Source organism: Bufo bufo, chromosome 5 (assembly GCF_905171765.1).
Source record: "Bufo bufo chromosome 5, aBufBuf1.1, whole genome shotgun sequence".
In the NCBI taxonomy this organism is placed as follows: Eukaryota; Metazoa; Chordata; class Amphibia; order Anura; family Bufonidae; genus Bufo; species Bufo bufo.
Window position 1 is genome coordinate 141,611,390 of NC_053393.1, and position 19,626 is coordinate 141,631,015.

Below are 19,626 nucleotides of genomic sequence, written 5' to 3' on the forward strand. Positions count from 1 at the left end.
AATAAACATTGGTGGCGCAGTGCGCCCCCCCTCAATATAATAAACATTGGTGGCGCAGTGCGCCCCCCCTAAATATAATAAACATTGGTGGCGCAGTGCGCCCCCCCTCAATATAATAAACATTGGTGGTGCAGTGCGCCTCCCCACAATATAATAAACATTGGTGGCGCAGTGCGCCCCCCCTCAATATAATAAACATTAGTGGCGCAGTGGGCAGTGCCAATGAGGGTTAAAAAATAAAAAAATAATTAACTCACCTCCTCCAATTGATCGTCTTCTGTTCTTTCTTCATGACCTGTGGTGACATCACTGTGCTCATCACATGATACATCACATGATCCATCACCATGGAAATGGGTCATGTGATGAGCTCAGTGACGTCACCACAGGTCCTGAAGAAAGACCGGCAGCTACGCGATCAACTGGAGGAGGTGAGTTAATTTTTTTTAATTATTTTTTAACCCTCATTGGCACTTCCCACTGAGCCACCAATGTTTCTTATACTGGGGGGGGGCGCACTGTGCCACCAACGTTTCTTATACAAGGGGGGGGCGCACTGAGCCACCAATTATGTTTGTTTCTTATACTGGGGTGTTTGGGGGGGGGGGGCGCACTGTGCCACCAACGTTTCTTATACTAGGGGGGGGGGGGCGCACTGAGCCACCAATTATGTTTCTTATACTGGGGTGTTGGGGGGGGGGGGGGGCGCACTGTGCCACCAACGTTTCTTATACAAATACAGGAGGCGGGTGCTGGAATCAAATAGCCGGCACCCGACCTCTGTGACAGGGAGCTGCGATCAGCGGCAGTTAACCCCTCAGGTACCGCACCTGAAGGGTTAACTCAACTGCAGCTGATCGCAGCTCCCTGTCACAGAGGTCGGTGCCGGCTATTTGATTCCAGCACCCGCCTCCTGTATTTGTATTCAGGTCAGTTTTCTTCATTGGTGGCGCAGTGGCCACAGCCCCTCCCCTCCTCCTCCTCCTGTCTCTCTTCTTATTGGCAGCGGCGGGGGCAGCAGGCAGGTCAGACAGGGGAGGGGGAGATGGAGGGGGCGCCCCGAGGGAGAACACAAGTACAGCCTCGCCTGCCGCAGATTACATTGCGAGCTGTCAGCCGCCCAGCACCCCTGTTACTATGGCGCCCTGTGTGGCCGCACAGCCCGCACACCCCAAAGGCCGGCCCTGGTTTTATAGACAATGTGTTTTGCATATGGTGGTGCGACGTTGTGACCATCCAGGAATTTTTTCTTTATATTAATAACATATGGCCCGAATAAAAATTAACGGTACATACTGACTCCTCTAGAATACCTTTTCTGGACACCTGGGTCATAAAGGGTCAAGAGGGTGGATGCATAACAGACCTGTACACCAAAAATACAGATCGTAATAGCCTGCTTAGCTATGAGAGCAATCATCCACCTGCAACTAAAAGGTCCATACCTTATTCGCAATTCCAAAGGGTTAATAGAATTGTTAGTAATCCCTCTATTCATAAGACTCGTCTCGGCGAGATAACCAATAAGTTTAGGCAGAGGGGATACCCGAAATGGTTACTTGCACATCAGCGAGATAAATGTGAAACACCACCAATAGGCCAAACAAACCCACCTCAGAAAAGACTCCCCCTAGTTGTACAGTACAATCCTTGGATTAATCGCATTAGGGCAGTCATTAATAAACATTGGAATATAGTGACCAGGTCTTATCCCCAGATTGTAGAATTCCAAAGTCCCCCTATGCTATAAGCGGGCAGGCAATTTAAAAGATAAAATCATTATAGCGGATATAGGCACCAATAAAAAGGGCCCCCTGGCAAATGGTTTTATCCACTGTCAGGAAGGGTACCTTTTTTGCTTAAGCTGTATCCACTGTTCTAGTATAATCAAAGGCCCCTACATCTCATACCCACATAGTGGAGAACAAATTCCAATAATGGGCCATTTCACTTGCAATAGTACTTTCATTGTATACCTGTTGAAATGTCCATGTGGACTTTGTTATGTAGGTGAGACTACGATGAGAATGAAAGATCGCTTTGCGAAACATAAGTCGACAATTCGCAATGAAAATTTACTATTGCCAATCCCTTTGCATTTCCATCAACAGAAACACGTGTCACAACTTCGATTTCAAATTATCGAAGAGGTACTGCCACCTCGAAGGGGCGGTAATAGGGTGGAGTTACTACTTAAACGTGAAGCCTATTGGATTCACCACTTACAAACGATGACACCCAAAGGGTTTAATCGTGAGTACGCGGTGAGCAGCTTCTTATGAAGATTTATGATGTTCACTACATATAACCATTACCCGTGTTCGATTTATGTAACTTTTTCTGTTATGTGTTTCCGCAGTGTAATTGATTCATAGCGATCTTCGATGACACAGAAGGATCGCATTTGCTTTTTCTTTTCTCGAGATTAGATGTTAGTAAACAAACTTTGGTTTCCTTGCCAACTTGACGTCAGAATCATATGACTTGAAGGCTTCCATCATGTGACTAGGGGCAGGCTATTTAAACATATGCTTATGTTCATTTCATTGCCACTTGCTGTCTGTTTGAGTTTGACAAAGGCACTTGCATGTGCCGAAACGCGCGTCACTCTAATTCCATGAGTGGCGAATAAAATACTGACGACTACATCGTAAGGAGTGCCGGTTCTTTCTTTCATTGAAGTACCTGGGGCGACGCCCGCGGACCGTGCACCCACGATCCACGCAGTGCCGCCCGACATCCACAACAAATTCAAGTGAATGGGTCCGCATCCGTGATGTGGGGTGCATACGGCCGGTGCTCATGTATTGCGGACCAGCTGCCTGCGGGCCGGGCAACAGACGTGTGCATGAGGCCTAACTCTGTTGTTATTTTACAGGTTTGGAACCTGTTTGAAAAATCACATCTTTTTGCCAATTGCCCATGTATAGCTTTCATGGAATCCCTGAATTTCTCTAGTCAAGGGCATAGATTCTTCCAAGTTTATTCCTGACACCCTTAGTTTAATGTCATCATAGAATCAGATGACAACAGTAACTAAATACGGTAATTGACATTTTGTTCCATTACTTTCGTAAATGTGACCTGAGCTCAACTTTGTGTGACCTACAGTACATGGTACAGTACATGGTATTTAAAATAAACTGATGGCGAAAGCTCAAGGAGAGAACTAGTAAAGCGAATGGAATGTTTCAAAGGTGATATGGAAATTGTGTATGATAGTTTAAGGGCAGGCTTAACGGCATTTCTGTAATTTGAGAATGCTACGCCAAAATACAGAACGTTTATAGATCGAACGTAAACCTGAGCACCAACAGAACATAAGTCTTATATTACTAAATGTTACCTTAGTCCAAAATAAGAAAACTCCAATGTAATCCAGATTTTTTTTTTTTGGGTCAATACATTAAGGTTGATGACAAGTACAATAATCAATACAGAATGCAGCACATTAAGCCTTACCTAAAGGTATTTTGCAATCAGACTCTCGATGATGCCTCCAAAAAGTAATGGCAGACCTCTCTCTGTTATGCAGGCGATTCAGCCTTTCAGCTAGGCCTCCCCTACAGAGAATTCAAGAATGTGCCACATGGCCAAGAGCTAGCGTTAATTTTTGCCAAAGGACAAAATAAAACATACAGATGGGACTATTTACTATCTATTCTACTGAAAGAAACATTAGAAAAATTGCTCTCTGCAGAACTGCTGAGATGGTTTATCACAGTTAAGGAAATCTCTAGACCTAATAAAATGTGCAATTCGTTTTACAAAGAGGATCATTTATGTGCCAAGTGGACTAGTCTTAATTCTAAACTTCATGAGTTTCTGTTTACTGCTTTAACAATAAAAAGGGACTAAAATGGACACTAAATATTCCAGAAAAATGAAAATGGAAGCATAAATGTAGTAAATATTGCAGGTATTTTTTCAATATTGTAGTATCTCCTTTATCAAATAATCAATCCTGGTAAAATTTCTTATGCACACAATGCGGGAGATTTATTAAAACTGCTAGTATAAAATAGAACTGGCTTAGTTGCCCATAGCAACCAATCAGCTTCCATATTTAATTTTCGAAATGAGCGCTGAAAATTGAGAGGTGGAATCTGATTGGTTGCTAGGGGCAACAAAGCCAGTTTTCCCATTTACACCAGTTTTTATAAATCTCCCCCTATATATGTAAAGAAAATTAAAATATAAAAAAGTGGTTAAAGAGCAAATTCACGTGACACAGATATTCAGTGCAGATTCCACACTGAAAATCAAAAACATTTTATGACATAAAAACTCATCTACATTTAGTGGGGAAGAAACCTGTCTGGAAATTGGCATCTTTTTAAATTATAAACATGTACATTCTTTGCCCATTACAAAAAGTCTGCTATATGTGTGCAGATATTATAGAGCAGTGTTCCTCAACTCCAGTCATCAGGGACCACCACCTGCGATCATGATTTGAAAATATCCTGCAGAATAAATACCTGTGGTAAGTACTAATGCAGGGGTAATCAACCTCCGGCACTCCAGCAGTTGTAAAACTACAACTCCAAGCATGCCGGAGTCACTTCTATGGGAGTTCTGAGAAAAGACAAGCAAGTGTACATGCTAGGAGTTGTAGTTTCACCACACATGGAGTGCTGAAGGTTGCAGATACCTGTCCTAACGCATAGACACAAATTATAGCTGGCTCGGCTGTTTCCGTCTGCCCCATAGAAATAAATGGGAGCACGGGCTGCGTGTGCGCGGTGCGCTCCCATTCACTTCTCTGGGAGCAGCACTTGGTGGTGGACGGACCCCGGGAAATCCGGGGTCCTCCAGCTACAGCTCACCCTGGTTCGCTCTCGTTGTAGGTGCGGATCCCAGAGGTGGGACCTGCACCTATAAGACAATGGGGGCACATCCTAGCGATATGCCCCCATTGTCTGTGATGAGAATACCCCTTTAAACAAATATAAAATCAGGACCCAAGTGATGAAAGACAACAGTGATAATCACTTTTGTAGCTTTTTTGGCCTATGTCTTTGAATAACAATGGCCCAGATTTACTAATAGCATAAAATGCCTATACCTAAAATCTGTCTAAAAATTGGTGTAAATTGGCACAATTTGACCAAGCTACGGATTCTACACTTGTTTCCAACTTGGTTAAAAAGGCGTAGGACTTGTCGGAAAGAGGAGCTTCATGGGAAATGAGCGTGGCCTAAGATGTGCTATTTTGGGCCAAAATTGTGCCACAATGCTGATGCTAAATTCTGTGTCAAAGTAAGGCCTCTTTCAAACGGGCGTTGCGGGTGACATGCGGGAAAAGGTGTGGGTAAATGCACAATTTTTCCCCGCGAGTGCAAAGCGTTTTAATGCGTTTTGCACGCACGTGAGAAAGAAAGAAAGCACTGGTGACCTCAACAATGCATAAAAACCTGGACGCCCACGGAAGACAACAGTGGTGGATGATCGCAGAATAATTACCATGGTGAAGAGAAACCCCTTCACAACAGCCAACCAAGTGAACAACACTCTCCAGGATATAGGCGTATCAATATCCAAATCTACCATAAAGAGAAGACAGCATGAAAGTAAATATAGAGGGTTCACTGCACAGTGCAAGCCACTCATAAGCTTCAAGAATAAGAAGGCTAGATTGGACTTTGCTAAAAAAAAACAAAAAAAAAACAAACATCTTAAAAAACCAGTACACTTCTGGAGGAACATTCTTTGGACAGCTGAAACCAAGATCAACGTCTACCAGAATGATGGAAAGAAAAAAGTATGGCGAAGGAATGGTACACCTCATAATCCAAAGCATACCACATCATCTGTAAAACATGGCGGAGGCAGTGTGATGGCTTGGGCATGCATGGCTGCCAGTGGCACTGGGTCCCTAGTGTTTATTGATGATGTGACACAGGACCAGTGTCACTTTAAGAGGTGATAACTTTAAAACACTTTGACTTATCCAGGCCATTCTGAGATTGTTTGTCGTCACATATTGCACTTCATGATACTGGTAAAAATTTTATTTATAAAAAAAATACCAAATTTACCAAAAATCCTTCTATAATACATAGTAATAACCCCAAAAATAGTTATTACTTTACATTCCCCAAATGTCTACTTCATGTTTTGATCATTTTGGGAATGATATTTTATTTTTTGGGGATGTTACAAGGCTAAGAAGTTTAGAAGCAAATCTTGAAATTTTTCAGAAATTTTCAAAAACCCAATTTTTAGGGACCAGTTCAGGTCTGAAGTCACTTTGTGAGGCTTACATAATAGAAACCAAACAAAAATGAAGAATAAACTACACCCTCAAGGTATTCAAAACGGATTTTTACAAACATCGTTAACCCTTTAGGTGTTCCACAAGTGTTAATGGCAAATAGAGATAAAATTTCAGAATTTTGATTTTTTGGCAAATTTACCATTTTAATCCATTTTTTCCAGTAACAAAGCAAGGGTTCACAGCCAAAGAAAATGCTATATTTATTGCCCCGATTCTGTAGTTTGCAGAAACACCCCATATGTGGCCGTAAAATACTGTACGGGCACACAGTAGGGCGTAGAGGGAAAGGTGCGCCGTATGGTTTTTGGAAGCTAGATTTTGCTGGACTGGTTTTTTGACACCATGTCCCATTTGAAGCCCCCCTGATGCACCCCTAGAGTAGAAACTCCATAAAAGTGACACTATCTAAGAAACTACACCCCTCAAGGTATTCAAAACTGATTTTACAAACTTTGTTAACCCTTTAGGTGTTGACAAGAGTTATTGGCAAATGGGAATGAAATTTGAGAATTCAAATTTTTGGGCAAATTTTCCATTTTAATCCATTTTTTTCTAAGTAACAAAGCAAGGGTTAACAGCCCGATTTTACAAACTTTGTTAACTCTTTAGGTGTTGCACAATAGTTATTGGCAAATGGAGATGGAAAATTTGGCAAAAAATTTAAATTCTCAGATTTCATTTTAATCCATTTTTTCCAGTAACAAAGCAAGGGTTAACAGCCAAACAAAATGCTATATTTATTGCCCCGATTCTGTAGTTTGCAGAAACACCCCATATGTGGCCGTAAACTACTGTACTGACACACAGTAGGGCGTAGAGGGAAAGGTGCGCCGTGTGATTTTTGGAAGGCAGATTTTGCTGGACTGGTTTATTTACACCATGTCCCATTTGAAGCCCCCCTGAAGCACCCCTAGAGTAGAAACTCCATAAAAGTGACCCCATTTTGGAAACTATGGGATAAGGTGGCAGTTTTGTTGGGACTATTTTTAGGGTACATATGATTTTTGGTTTATCTATATTATATTTTTGTGAGGCAAGGTTACCAGAAATAGAAATTCTGAAATTTCATCTCCATTTGCCAATAACTCTTGTGGAACACCTAAAGGGTTAACGACCTTGAGGGGTGTAGTTTCTTAGATGGGGTCGCTTTTATGGAGTTTTTACTCTAGAGGTGCGTCAGGGGGGCTTCAAATGGGACATGGTGCCAAAAAAAAAAAGGGCCATCAAAATCTGCCTTCCAGAAACCATACTGCGTTCCTTTCCTTCTGCACCCTGCCGTTTGGTCATACAGCAGTTTACAACCACATATGGGGTGTTTCTGTAAACTGCAGTATGAGGGTAATAAATATAAAGTTTTGTTTGGCTGTTAACCCTTGCTTTGTTATTGGAAAAAACTGATTAAAATGGAAAATTTGCCAAAAAATTGCTTTTTTGGCACCGTTTTTATTTTTTATTTTTTACACTGTTCATCTGAGAGGTTGGGGGTATGTATGTAATATATCTACTTTTTTTACATTTATTTATGTTTTACACTATACTATCTTTTTATAAAAAATAAAAAAAAAACATTTTAGTATATCCATAGTCTAGGAGTCATTATTTTTTTTGTTTTTAGCCGATTATCTTAGGTAGAGGCTTAATTTTTGCGGGATGAGAGGACGGTTTTATTGGAACTATTTTGGGGGGCATATGACATTTTGATCGCTTGCTATTACAAATTTTGTGATGTAAGATAACAAAAAATACCTTTTTTTGCACCATTTTTATTTTATTTTTTTACCGTGTTCATCTGAGGGGTTAGGGGGGGTATTTTTATAGAGCAGATTCTTACGGACGCGGCGATACCTAATATGTCTACTTTTTTATTTTAGTTTTACAAAATAATATTTTTGAAAAAAAAAAATTTTTTAGTTTTAGTGTCTCAAGTCTGAGAACCAGTTTTTTATCCGATTGTTAGTGGCTAAATTGGGATATAAATTTTGTACTCCATGGAATTGTGGTAATCCCTGAAGCAACCAATAATGCAGATGCCCGGATGATCGGGGCACGTGTCACACTGAGTAGTGGTGTCCTTCCGTATCCCCCTCCTGTGACACACTCTGCACCTTTTTTGGGTCCGTCCCTTCTTTCCAGTATGGGGGACCACACCTGGAAAGTGTTGGCCAGGGACGATCCAGGCGCCTTCCCGGTCAGAAAAGATCAGGTCCTTGAGGACTGCCTCATAGAACTGAAGGAATGTCCCTGTGTTGCCAGCGCTCCGGGACAGCACAAAAGAGTTGCACAAGGCAACCTGCACCAAGTGGACCGCAACTTTTTTGTACCATTCCCGGGTTTTGCGGGGACATTCTGGGGGTTGAATACGGGATTCTCGGTCCTCGTACACACAAAACTTGTAAGTGTACCCTGAGGTACTCTTACAAAGTTTGTACATCTAACGCCATACCTCGCCCGCTTAGAGGGAACATACTGGAGGAAAAGGAGACTCCCCTTGAACGCAATGAGAGACTCATCAACCGCGACCTCCCTTCCAGGTACATAGGCCTGTACAAATTTGGCCCCAAAGTGATCGATGACCGGCCTGATTTTGTACAGGCGGTCATAGGCAGGATCACCTTGGGGGGGACATGCTGCATTATCTGAATAATGCAGGCATTTCCGGATGGCTTCAAACCGGGAGCGTGTCATGGCCGTACTGTAAAGTGGGGTCTGGTAGAGGACGTCCCCACTCCAGTAATGCCTGACACTAGGTTTCTTGACTAGGCCCATGTGCAGCACGAGGCCCCACAACGTCCTCATCTCGGCTGCACTGACCGGGGTCCAGCCACCGGGCCTAGCCAAAAAGGAGCCCGGGTGTTGAGCAACGAACTGTTGGGCGTACAGGTTCGTCTGCTTCACCATCAGATTTGCAAAGTGGTCACTGAAAAAAAGACTAAAAAAGTCGTATTTAGTGAAGCCCACTGTGGAAATCTGGATTCCTGGTTGGCCTACAAAATCAGGAATCACGGGCTCATAACGCTCTGAAGTATACCAGACAAGTTCACCGGCAGGGGGCTCTGGTGTATTTAACTGGTGGGCCGAAAAACTAGTACGAGCCCCAGAGCTGCTCGTACTAGGGTGGGCCACAGGGTCCCTAGCATGGCGGTCCCCTTGCTCCGCCTGGCGGCGTCTCCGCCGCCTTGGGGGCTCATCATCATCGCTAGATGAGGAGGAGGACGCGGATGACAAAAGGAAAGTGGGGTCATCCTTGTCCTCACTGGGACTCTCGGAGTCGGAGGCAAGCAGGGCGTATGCCTCCTCAGCCGAGAAAGTCTGGCGGGCCATAGGGGAGTGTGTGTCTGCGTGTGTATGTGCGTGTAAATCTTTATTTGGTGTGTGGGGGCACGGGTGTTCGCGAACTCACCCTAAACCTAACAGACAAAAAAAAAAGACTAACTAAAAAAAAAGTTAAAAAAAAATTGAAATAAGTAAATAAAATTCTAAATCGCTGATCAACCGTCCGAAGTTGATCAGCGGTGGGCGGACGCTAAGAGTGCCGGCCACAGTCAGCGTACGCACACAAAAAAATAAAATAAATGCTTGCGCCCAAAATAAGATTGGTGGGGGGGGGGTGGAGGTCAGGGGGCAAGCTGCAGAACCCCTGGGGGGTCTAGGGTCACACAGCTGTGCTGTGTCACCATCACCACTCAGGATCTAAGGATGGAGATTGGTGGTGTATTATCAAACCACCGATCACCATCCTGTTCCGGGTTATCGGGTCCCCAGAGACCCGAATAACCCGGAAGTGCAGCAAACCGCAGGTCTGAATTAACCTGCGGATTGCTGCGATCGCCGACATGGTGCCAAGGTGCCTGCTCAATGATTTAAGCAAGCACCGAGTTCCGATCACCGCCCGCTGAGCGGCGGTACGGTACGTCATGTGTCCTTAAGTACCAGCGCAACATGCCGTATCGGTACATCATGTGTCCGGAACAGGTTAAAGACTAAACTTCAGACAAAAAAGGCCCACAAACCAACAGCAACCGAAAACCGCTGCAGTAAAGGCCTGGCAGAGCATTAAAAAGGAGAAAACACAGCGTCTGGAGATGTCCATGAGTTCAAGACTTCAGGCAGTCATTGCCAACAAAGGGTCTTCAACCAAGTATTAGAAATTAACATTTTGTTTACACCTATTTAAATTTGTCCAGTTACTTTTGAGCCTCTGAAATGAAGGGATCGCGTTTAAAAAATGATTTAGTTTCTCACATTTTTATGCAATCATTTTGTTCAACCCACTGAATTAAATCTGAAAGTCTGAACTTCAACTGCATCTGAATTGTTTTGTTTTGTTCAAAATCCAAAATTAGAAAAACGTTGTGTCTGTCTAAATATATATTTGCCCACTGGCTCCTGGTATTGCCCACACGGCTCAGGTAGGTGAGTGTTAGGTTCCCGAGCTACTTGAGAAACCTTGGCGTGGTGCTCAGGCTCACCGTAGGATATGTTGGCTAATCTCTCAATCTTAAAATCAGTTTGAGGGTTTAGTAAGACTGCAGAGTGCACCTGTCTTTGCTATTATTTTGTTATATTGCTATATTGATTATTACATCCACATAATTGCTATCTTGTGTAGGATGTCTATTGTGTTACTTGTGGTTCGCTGCGGGCATCCTCCACTGTATGCATTTTTGCTGGGGATCGTCATTAGCAATGGGCCACAAGTGCAGGATTTGCTCCCCTATATATATGCACAACTGCATGTGGGTTTGAGCACTTCCTGCTTGTTTAATACCACGCCATTCTTTTCAGTTTGTATATATAGAGATGCCTGGAGGTGTATAAACTCCAATTTAAATGTGCCTGCTTTCCAACTACAGGCTACATTTAGGTGCACCTGTGAGGCCTGGGCCATATCAGCCAGTCTTGAGTGGGACTCGCAGACTCCTCCCTCCTCCCATTCAAGCATGGTTACATGCTGGAGGTAACTGGTGAGTTGTTTGCGAGTCGGCCTCATGCTCCTGTAATTTGCCCACTGGCTCCTGGTATTGCCCATACGGCTCAGGTAGGTGAGTGTTAGGTTCCCGAGCTACTTGAGAAACCTTGGCGCGGTGCTCAGGCTCAGACATGTCCTACACCGTAGGATATGTTGGCTAATCTCTCAATTTTAAAATCAGTTTGAGGGTTTAGTAAGACCGCAGAGTGCACCTGTCTTTGCTATTATTTTGTTATATTGCTAAATATATATGGACCTAAGATTTTTTTTGATCGTTCAATATTACACTTTTTGGGGGCAAGGTGACGAAAAAAAATTCTGTTGATTAAGGGTAAGTAGCCCTTATTTTACTGTAAACTTTTTTTTTTTTTACACAACACTTATTTTTATAAAACAGTTTTTTCTTAACTTTTTTCCCCATACATATTGTACTACATTGACTGCCAATGTTCTACACAGTAGCCTCCCTCTGTGAACCTCCTATATGCCGTCTGTGTTTACAGCGTTGCCGGCAGATACAGCAGGGTAATGGCTGTCAGTCACAGTCGGCCCCTTGCACTGATCGCGCGCGCACAGCTCTAGTGACCATCATGGCATACTAGTACATCAATTTGCAGGAAGTCAAATGTCAGCAAGGGGTAAAGAATTACAAAAACATGGCCATTTCTTCCACATCTGTGCACAAGTAGTATGTAGTACTGAACCTAAGGTCCCATTCACTTGGATCTGCAAAACATGTATTCCGGCCGTGTACGGCGTGACTTGGGCGGGGAAGGGCTGGTGGCCCGTCTCATTTATCATTTTTATCGTCTGTTTTAGGCATAGAAAATGGTCTACATTTAAGCCAGCAAAGAAGCTGGCTTACATTGAGACCAGCGGTGGATGCACGGAAGTTATGTAGAGGCCGGTGCCTCTTCATAACTTTGGCAGATCCACCACCACCAATATCTATTTGGCGTGGGTCTGACACCTCCCAACCCAGCCGATCAGCTGTTCTACAATAGCTCTGATGCCAGAATTACACAACTCTGTCTAATAAAGTGACTGGGAGCAGTGCTGCAGTAACCAGCTTCCTCCACTCTACAATGGCGGAGAGATGTGTAGCTCCATAGCTGCTCTGCAACAACCGATCAAAAAGTTGCAAAGCCATATTTTGTGAGTTTTTGAAGCCAGAATTCTGGAGTGCAGGGCTCGATAAACTCCCCTCATTGAGTGAGCCATTTTGGTTCCATGTGGTATGTCCATCCTGTATGCCTCTATTAAATATGAGTTACTCAAGCTGTAGCAGTGATTACAATTAGGGATAAGCGAATAGACTTCGGATGAAACATCTGAAGTCGATTCACATAAAACTTTGTTTCAATACTTTGGAACTGAACCCAAGTTCGGGAAATGGTTTTCCACAGTATACCATAAATCACTTTCTGAAGTTATTCTGCGATGTCTCGCGAGACTTCGCAAAGTAATATCTTCGGCGCATCGGAGCCAATACATTCTAATACTGTAGGGAGCGCTCGCTCCGTACAGTATTGAAACAAATTTTTATGCGAATCGACTTCGGATGTTTCATCCAAAGTCGATTCGCTCATCCCTAATTACAATGATCATCTTAAATGAATGAATAAAGAAAATCTTCCTACATGAAAACTGGTGTAACTGCATTGTTCAATGTGCCTTATATTATGAGACTGCCTTGTAGTCCAGTGTGATTTGTCACTTTCGTGTTTTTGCTGCTCCTAAGTCCTAAGATTTATGCAAAGGAGGGCAGGTGATTTGTACAAGACTGTGCACTCTGTCAGTACCACGAACAGCAGCATATTTTCACCATGAAGCGTATTCATTCACACCAGTGCTCCTAAGATAAAGCAAGGTTAAAGAACAGGCCTTTGTCTGGGCATGAGCATAGAATTAAAGGCAGATCTTCCCACGTGTGAGGTGAATAATTTTTTCCACTGTATGGTTTTAGGCATATTTGGAATTTTGTCAAGTTAGGCTTGTTTCACATCTGTGGTAAGCAGAATCGTCAGATTGTTCTGGCCAGGAACAACCTGTCAGAAACCGTCACTGCCATGTGCTGCCGGAATTCTGTCCGGTCCCATTCACTAAAATGGGGACCGGCAGAGATTCAGCCGCAACCTGGCAAATTTGCAGAGGGGCGGCCAGGCAAATACCGCTGCGCACAAAAGTGCTCATATAACAATATCAATCACAATGTCTCCATTACAATTTTAGTCACAGTGCCCCCATTACACAGCCAGCCACAGTTCTGGATAATGGTATACATTCAATCTCAGCAACTCCCTCTAGACCCTAATAGCTCAGATATTTCTGGGGGCCCTAGATCTGTCCATATATGTTCCTAGATCTTGCGGATCATACCGGATCATCTTGCCAGTTTTAAGAAGATCTGGCAACCATGGGTCAAAGGGGTTGTCTCACTTCAGCAAATGGCATTTATTATGTAGAGAAAGTTAATACAAGGCACTTAATAATGTATTGTGATTGTCCATATTGCTTCCTTTGCTGTCTGGATTCATTTTTCCATCATATTATAAACTGATCATTTCAAGAGGTTACAGCCACTGTTGCAGTGCAGATACGAGGTGGCCAAGACAGGAGCTGCTGCCCCGGTCCCAGCCACTAGAGTGGCCAACACTCTTTCCCATAGTGTGCAAGCATGGCCACCACTTCCAGATTGCAGAATCGCTGTAACCTCTGGATGCGAGCAGTAAATAATGTAATGGAAAAATTAATCAAGTCAGCAAAGGAAGCGATATGGATAAGGGCTTGAGAGGTGACAATGTTGGTACATTTTCAGTGAATGTGGTACATTTATTTATTTTGTGTATAATTGTTGTTACTCTAAGGGTAGGTTCACATCAGCGTTAAGAAATCCAGCAGGCTGTTCTGGCAGACTAATAGCCTGCCGGAGTACACCATAGCCAGATAATGCTGTAAGCCGCAAGATCCACATTGAATATGAGTGCACAACTTTTTATATGACTGAAAGCCTGCATTTCTGCCAGAAACCAGTCTGATCCCATTATAGACAATGGGGATCCGGACGTTCATGGCATTATTCCGGGTACGGTGAACTCTGGAAGGCTGTTCCTCCACCCAAACAGCATGTCGGTGATTCTTTATTGCTGATGTCAACCTAGCGTAAGATTCCTAACAATGGCAAGAAAGTCAAAGAGTTAAACCCAGCATTTTTAATGATCGCTTAGGCTACTTTCACACCTGCGTTTAGGTCGGATCCGTCTGGTATGTGCCCAGACGGATCCGCACCTATAATGCAAACGCTTAGATCCGTTCAGAACGGATCCGTTTGCATTACCATGAACACAAAAAAAAAAAAAAAATTTTTTTTTTTTTTTTGTTCATGATAATGCAAACGGATCCGTTTTGACTTTACATTGAAAGTCAATGGGAGACGGATCAGTTTGAAAATTTAGCCATACTGTGTCAACTTCAAACGGATCCGTCCCCATTGACTTACATTGTAAGTCTGGACGGATCCGTTTGCCTCCGCACGGCCAGGCGGACACCTGAATGCTGCAAGCTGCGTTCAGGGGTCCGCCTGCTGAGCGGAGCGGAGGACAAACGCTGCCAGACTGATGCATTCTGAGCGGATCCGCATCCATTCAGAATGCATCAGGGCTGGACGGATCCGTTCGGGGCCGCTTGTGAGCCCCTTCAAACGGAACTCACAAGCGGAGCCCCGAACGCTAGTGTGAAAGTAGCCTTAGTTTTATTGTTTGTATTTGTTAGCGCTCAGTACCGCCATATTCCTCCATTTATGAGTTAGGGGGACCACCTCTATTGTAGGCTTGTGTCTTTTGATGATCCACCCTGCTGATTTCTGGAACCCTTCGTAAAAAATCCACTTTTTACTGTGTCCAATCTCTGAGTATTTTGCTCTCTGTTGTCAGAACTTTATATTAATGAGGTGTGATTAAGTCCTAACCTATAACTCAAAATGTTTTGGCAGCTTTCTTTTCAATTAGATGAATTTTCTGGATAAAACACACTCTTCTACTTTTGGGCATACAGCCTGGTCCTCTCATTTATTATGAATACAGTCTGTGCCATTTTGTCTGTAACTTATTAAAGGATAACTGTCACATTTAGACCCTAATTTCAATTTTCATATATGTAGTTACTAATAACATGATATTCCAGAATCAGTTACTATTAGACTGACTTACCCCATATTTAATAAGATTCAGCCCTTAGCAACCAGTCTGCATAAAACTGCAATTTCACTATTCAGTTAAGATGGCCGCCACTGCCCTCACCCTGAGGCTAATCCCGCCTGCCCTCACTACCCACAATGCATTGAGCTCCTCACATGCACTAGCCAGTAACAATAGCCCCCCAAAAGTGTCAATAACCAGAGCTCACCCCCTAAAGGGTTAATCTCCTGCAGCACAAAGGGGTCCTCTTACCACATGTTGCTTTCATTTATACAATGAGCAGATGGCAGATCTCCCTTCCCTGTTGTGCGCTGCTTCAACTCTGCATTCTCCAGCTCTGCTAAGTGAGGGAGCGTCTGCCAAGCGCAAGGACAGGGAGAAGTGCACACAGAAGTGTAAAAAGTGGCCTGGTCATTAAGGGTGTTTAAGCTAGGGGGGCTGAGGTGGTTAAATAAAGTTATGTAGAAATTAGATTTTCCTAATGCACCACAAAAAAAGTTAAGCACCAAGAAGATGATATATGTGATTACAATATTAGAGCAAAAGGATACATTTATTGAGGAAAACTGCAAAATTGAAAGGTGGCTCTAGTACCCTATTGGGCCACTTCTAGCCTGGATACAAGATGAGATATGGTTGGGCATGGAGGCATACAGGTTCCATATGGTATCCTGTGGCACATTTGCACACAGATGCTGCAGCTGGGCCTGTAGAAATGGGCCAGTAAGAAACAGAGGTATGTAATCAAAGTACCACCTGTGTCTGGACGGTGGACAACAAAACGATCCTCTTTACTGATCGTCTGCCTGGGCTATCTAGAGCCTGTTTACTGAGTGTGCTTGACTTCATGTAACAACTGCTCCCAACACCTCCTAACAGCCTGGATGGCGGGCAATTCATCAAAATGACCATTCTGATTCTCTTAGTCCCATGATGGTCAGCAATATTACATCAGCGGGGGTCTGAGTCTGGCATCCTCAGCAATCAGCTGTTTCGGGAAGCTGCAGTGCTCACTGGATCTCTGTAACTGGCAGAATCCCAGGTGCTTACCAAGCATATCTACGTACATCATATAGCGGGTGTGCTTGGTACTGCAGCTCAAGCCACATTGACTTGAAATGGGGCTGAGCTGCAACTAGACCATGAGACCAATGTACGGTGACATCACATGGCCTAGGAAGAGGCCACAGCGCCCAGCCTCTTCTAAAGCTTATTGGCAGGGGTTCCGGATGATGGACCCCAGTCGATCTGATATTGATGACCTCCGGACGTGGTCACAGCAGGAACAGTGGACAATTTTAAAAAGGGTTTAGATGAATTCTTAAAAGTAAATGACATTAATGCTTATAAAAACGTGTAGAAATCCGAGTCTCACTTCCATCTGGGATTTGTGTCTCCTCTTTTTTCAACCGTATTAACTATGTAATATCAATTTCCAAATAACTCCTTTAAAGGGGCTATTCGGGACTATAAAAATTTAAGAACTCACTACAATAGCTTCTAATATGACAGACTAAAGCTACTTTCACACTTGCGGTAGAGTGATCCGGCAAGCAGTTCCGTCGCCGGCAATCCGCATGCAAACGGACAGCATTTGTAGACTGATCCGGATGCGGATCCGTCTCACAAATGCATTGCAAGAACGGATCTGTCTCTCCGTATGTCATCCGGAGAAACGGATCAGTTATATATATATTTTTTTCATATTTTTACCAGTCTGCGCAGTATTTTTAATGCCGGATCCGGCACTAATACATTTCAATGTACATTAATGCCGGATCCGGCATTCCAGCAACTGATCCGGAATATCGGACTGAGATAATACCGCGGCATGCTGCGGTATTTCCTCCGTCCAAAACGCTGTTCAGTGACTGAACTGAAGACATCCTAAAGCATCCGGAACGGATTTCTCCCCATTCAGAATGCATGAGGATGAAACTGATCAGTTCTTTTCTGGTATTGAGCCCCTATGACGGAACTCAGTGCCGGAAAAGAAAAACGCTAGTGTGAAAGTACCCCGAGTACTTTGAAACATGTTTTGATCAAGCTGTGCTTTTCTCATTTCTCCCATGCAGCCAGCATTTTCTGCTTCTGTACTTCTGTACCTGGTTGTGCGGGTGTCAGCAGTGATGAAACAGCTGTTCTCTGTATCCTCCCACTGCCACTCCTGGCAGTGCTGCTCCACGCTCACCACTCCTCTTTCTCTTCTTCCTCGCCGCCTACTACTCCATCTCAGCCTAATAGCTACACCCATTACATCATCATTCAGAGCCCAGTGCTCCAGGGAAAAATGTCAGTTAAATATATCATATAGGAGACACACACAGTGATATTTGAGAAGTGAAATGAAGTTTATTGGATTTACAGAAAGTGTGCTATAATTGTTTAAACAAAATTAGGCAGGTGCATAAATTTGGGCACCACAAAAAAGAAATGAAATCAATATTTAGTAGATCCTACTTTTGCAGAAATTACAGCCTCTAAACGCTTCCTGTAGGTTCCAATGAGAGTCTGGATTCTGGTTGAAGGTATTTTGGACCATTCCTCTTTACAAAACATCTTTAGCTCATTCAGGTTTGATGGCTTCCGAGCATGAACAGGTCTCTTTAAGTCACACCACAGATTTTCAATTATATTCAGGTCTGGGGACTGAGATGGCCATTCCAGAACGTTGTACTTGTTCCTCTGCATAAATGCCTTAGTGGATTTTGAGCAGTGTTTAGGGTCGTTGTCTTGTTGAAAGATCCAGCCCCGGCGCAGCTTCAGCTTTGTCACTGATTCCTGGACATTGGTCTCCAGAATCTGCTGATACTGAGTGGAATTCATGCGTCCCTCAACTTTGACAAGATTCCCAGTCCCTGCACTGGCCACACAGCCCCACAGCATGATGGAACCACCACCATATTTTACTGTAGGTAGCAGGTGTTTTTCTTGGAATGCTGTGTTCTGTTTCCTCCATGCATAACCCCCCCCTGTTATGGCCAAATGACTAAATTTTAGTTTCATCAGTCCACAGCACCTTATCCCAAAATGAAGCTGGCTTGTCCAAATGTGCTTTAGCCCACCTCAAGCGGCACTTTTTGTGCTGTGGGCAGAGAAAAGGCTTCCTCTGCATCACTTTCGCATACAGCATCTCCTTGTGTAAAGTGCGCCGAATGGTTGAACGATGCACAGTGACTCCATCTGCAGCAAGATGATGTAGGTCTTTGGTGCTGGTCTGTGGGTTGACTCTGACTGTTCTCACCATTTGTCGCTTCTGTCTATCCAAGATCTTTCTTGGTCTGCCACTTCGAGCCTTAACTTGAACTGAGCCTGTGGTCTTCCATTTCCTCAATATGTTCCTAACTGTGGAAACAGACAGCTGAAATCTCTGAGACAGCTTTCTGTATCCTTCCCCTAAACCATGATTATGAACAATCTTTGTCTTCAGGTCATTTGAGAGTTGTTTTGAGACCCCCATGTTGCTACTCTTCAGAGAAAATTAAAAGAGGAGGGAAACTTACAATTGACCCCCTTAAATACTCTTTCTCATAATTGGATTCACCTGTGTATGTAGGTCAGGGGTCACTGAGCTTACCAAGCCAATTTGAGTTCCAATAATTAGTTCTAAAGGTTTTGGAATCAATAAAATGACAACAGTGCCCAAATTTATGCACCTGCCTAATTTTGTTTAAACAATTATAGCACACTTTCTGTAAATCCAATAAACTTCATTTCACTTCTCAAATATCACTGTGTGTGTCTCCTATATGATATATTTAACTGACATTTTTTATCGTAACAACCAACGATTTATACAGAAAAATCATGACGATTAACAAGGTTGCCCAAACTTTCGCATCCCACTGTATCTATGGCTGAGGGATGATTTTTTGGGGGATTCTGTGTCCCTAGCAAGGTATTGTCTTTTAGAACAGAGTTACACAGTTCTCTTTGCACACTTTTTTATGCTACAAATGGTTGGATACACACTCATCTCTGCTATCCCTCAGGGAATCACAGTAATCAAAGTGATCTAATGCACATTAGACTATGATATCATATTGTATATCACTTTTTATTGATATGACAAAAGTCAGATACACACTTGTCTCAGGTATAACGCCTGTGAAGCCGTCCAGTTGCCATGGTAACCATTAGGACGCTGCCACAGCAGCGCAGTGGCCTGATGGGGGAGGGAG

At 43.4% G+C, this 19,626-nt stretch overlaps 1 protein-coding gene across 2 annotated transcripts in view; it reads right to left on the reverse strand.

Moving 5' to 3' along the window:
* The window catches only part of SPIDR (scaffold protein involved in DNA repair), a 581,260-nt gene that overhangs the window by 362,252 nt on the left and 199,382 nt on the right, over positions 1-19,626 (reverse strand). For both annotated transcript variants that reach the window (XM_040431991.1, XM_040431990.1), the window contains one exon: positions 3,463-3,563. In XM_040431991.1, coding sequence (XP_040287925.1) covers positions 3,463-3,563 — 101 coding nt within the window. The remainder of the gene's footprint in view (positions 1-3,462; positions 3,564-19,626) is intronic.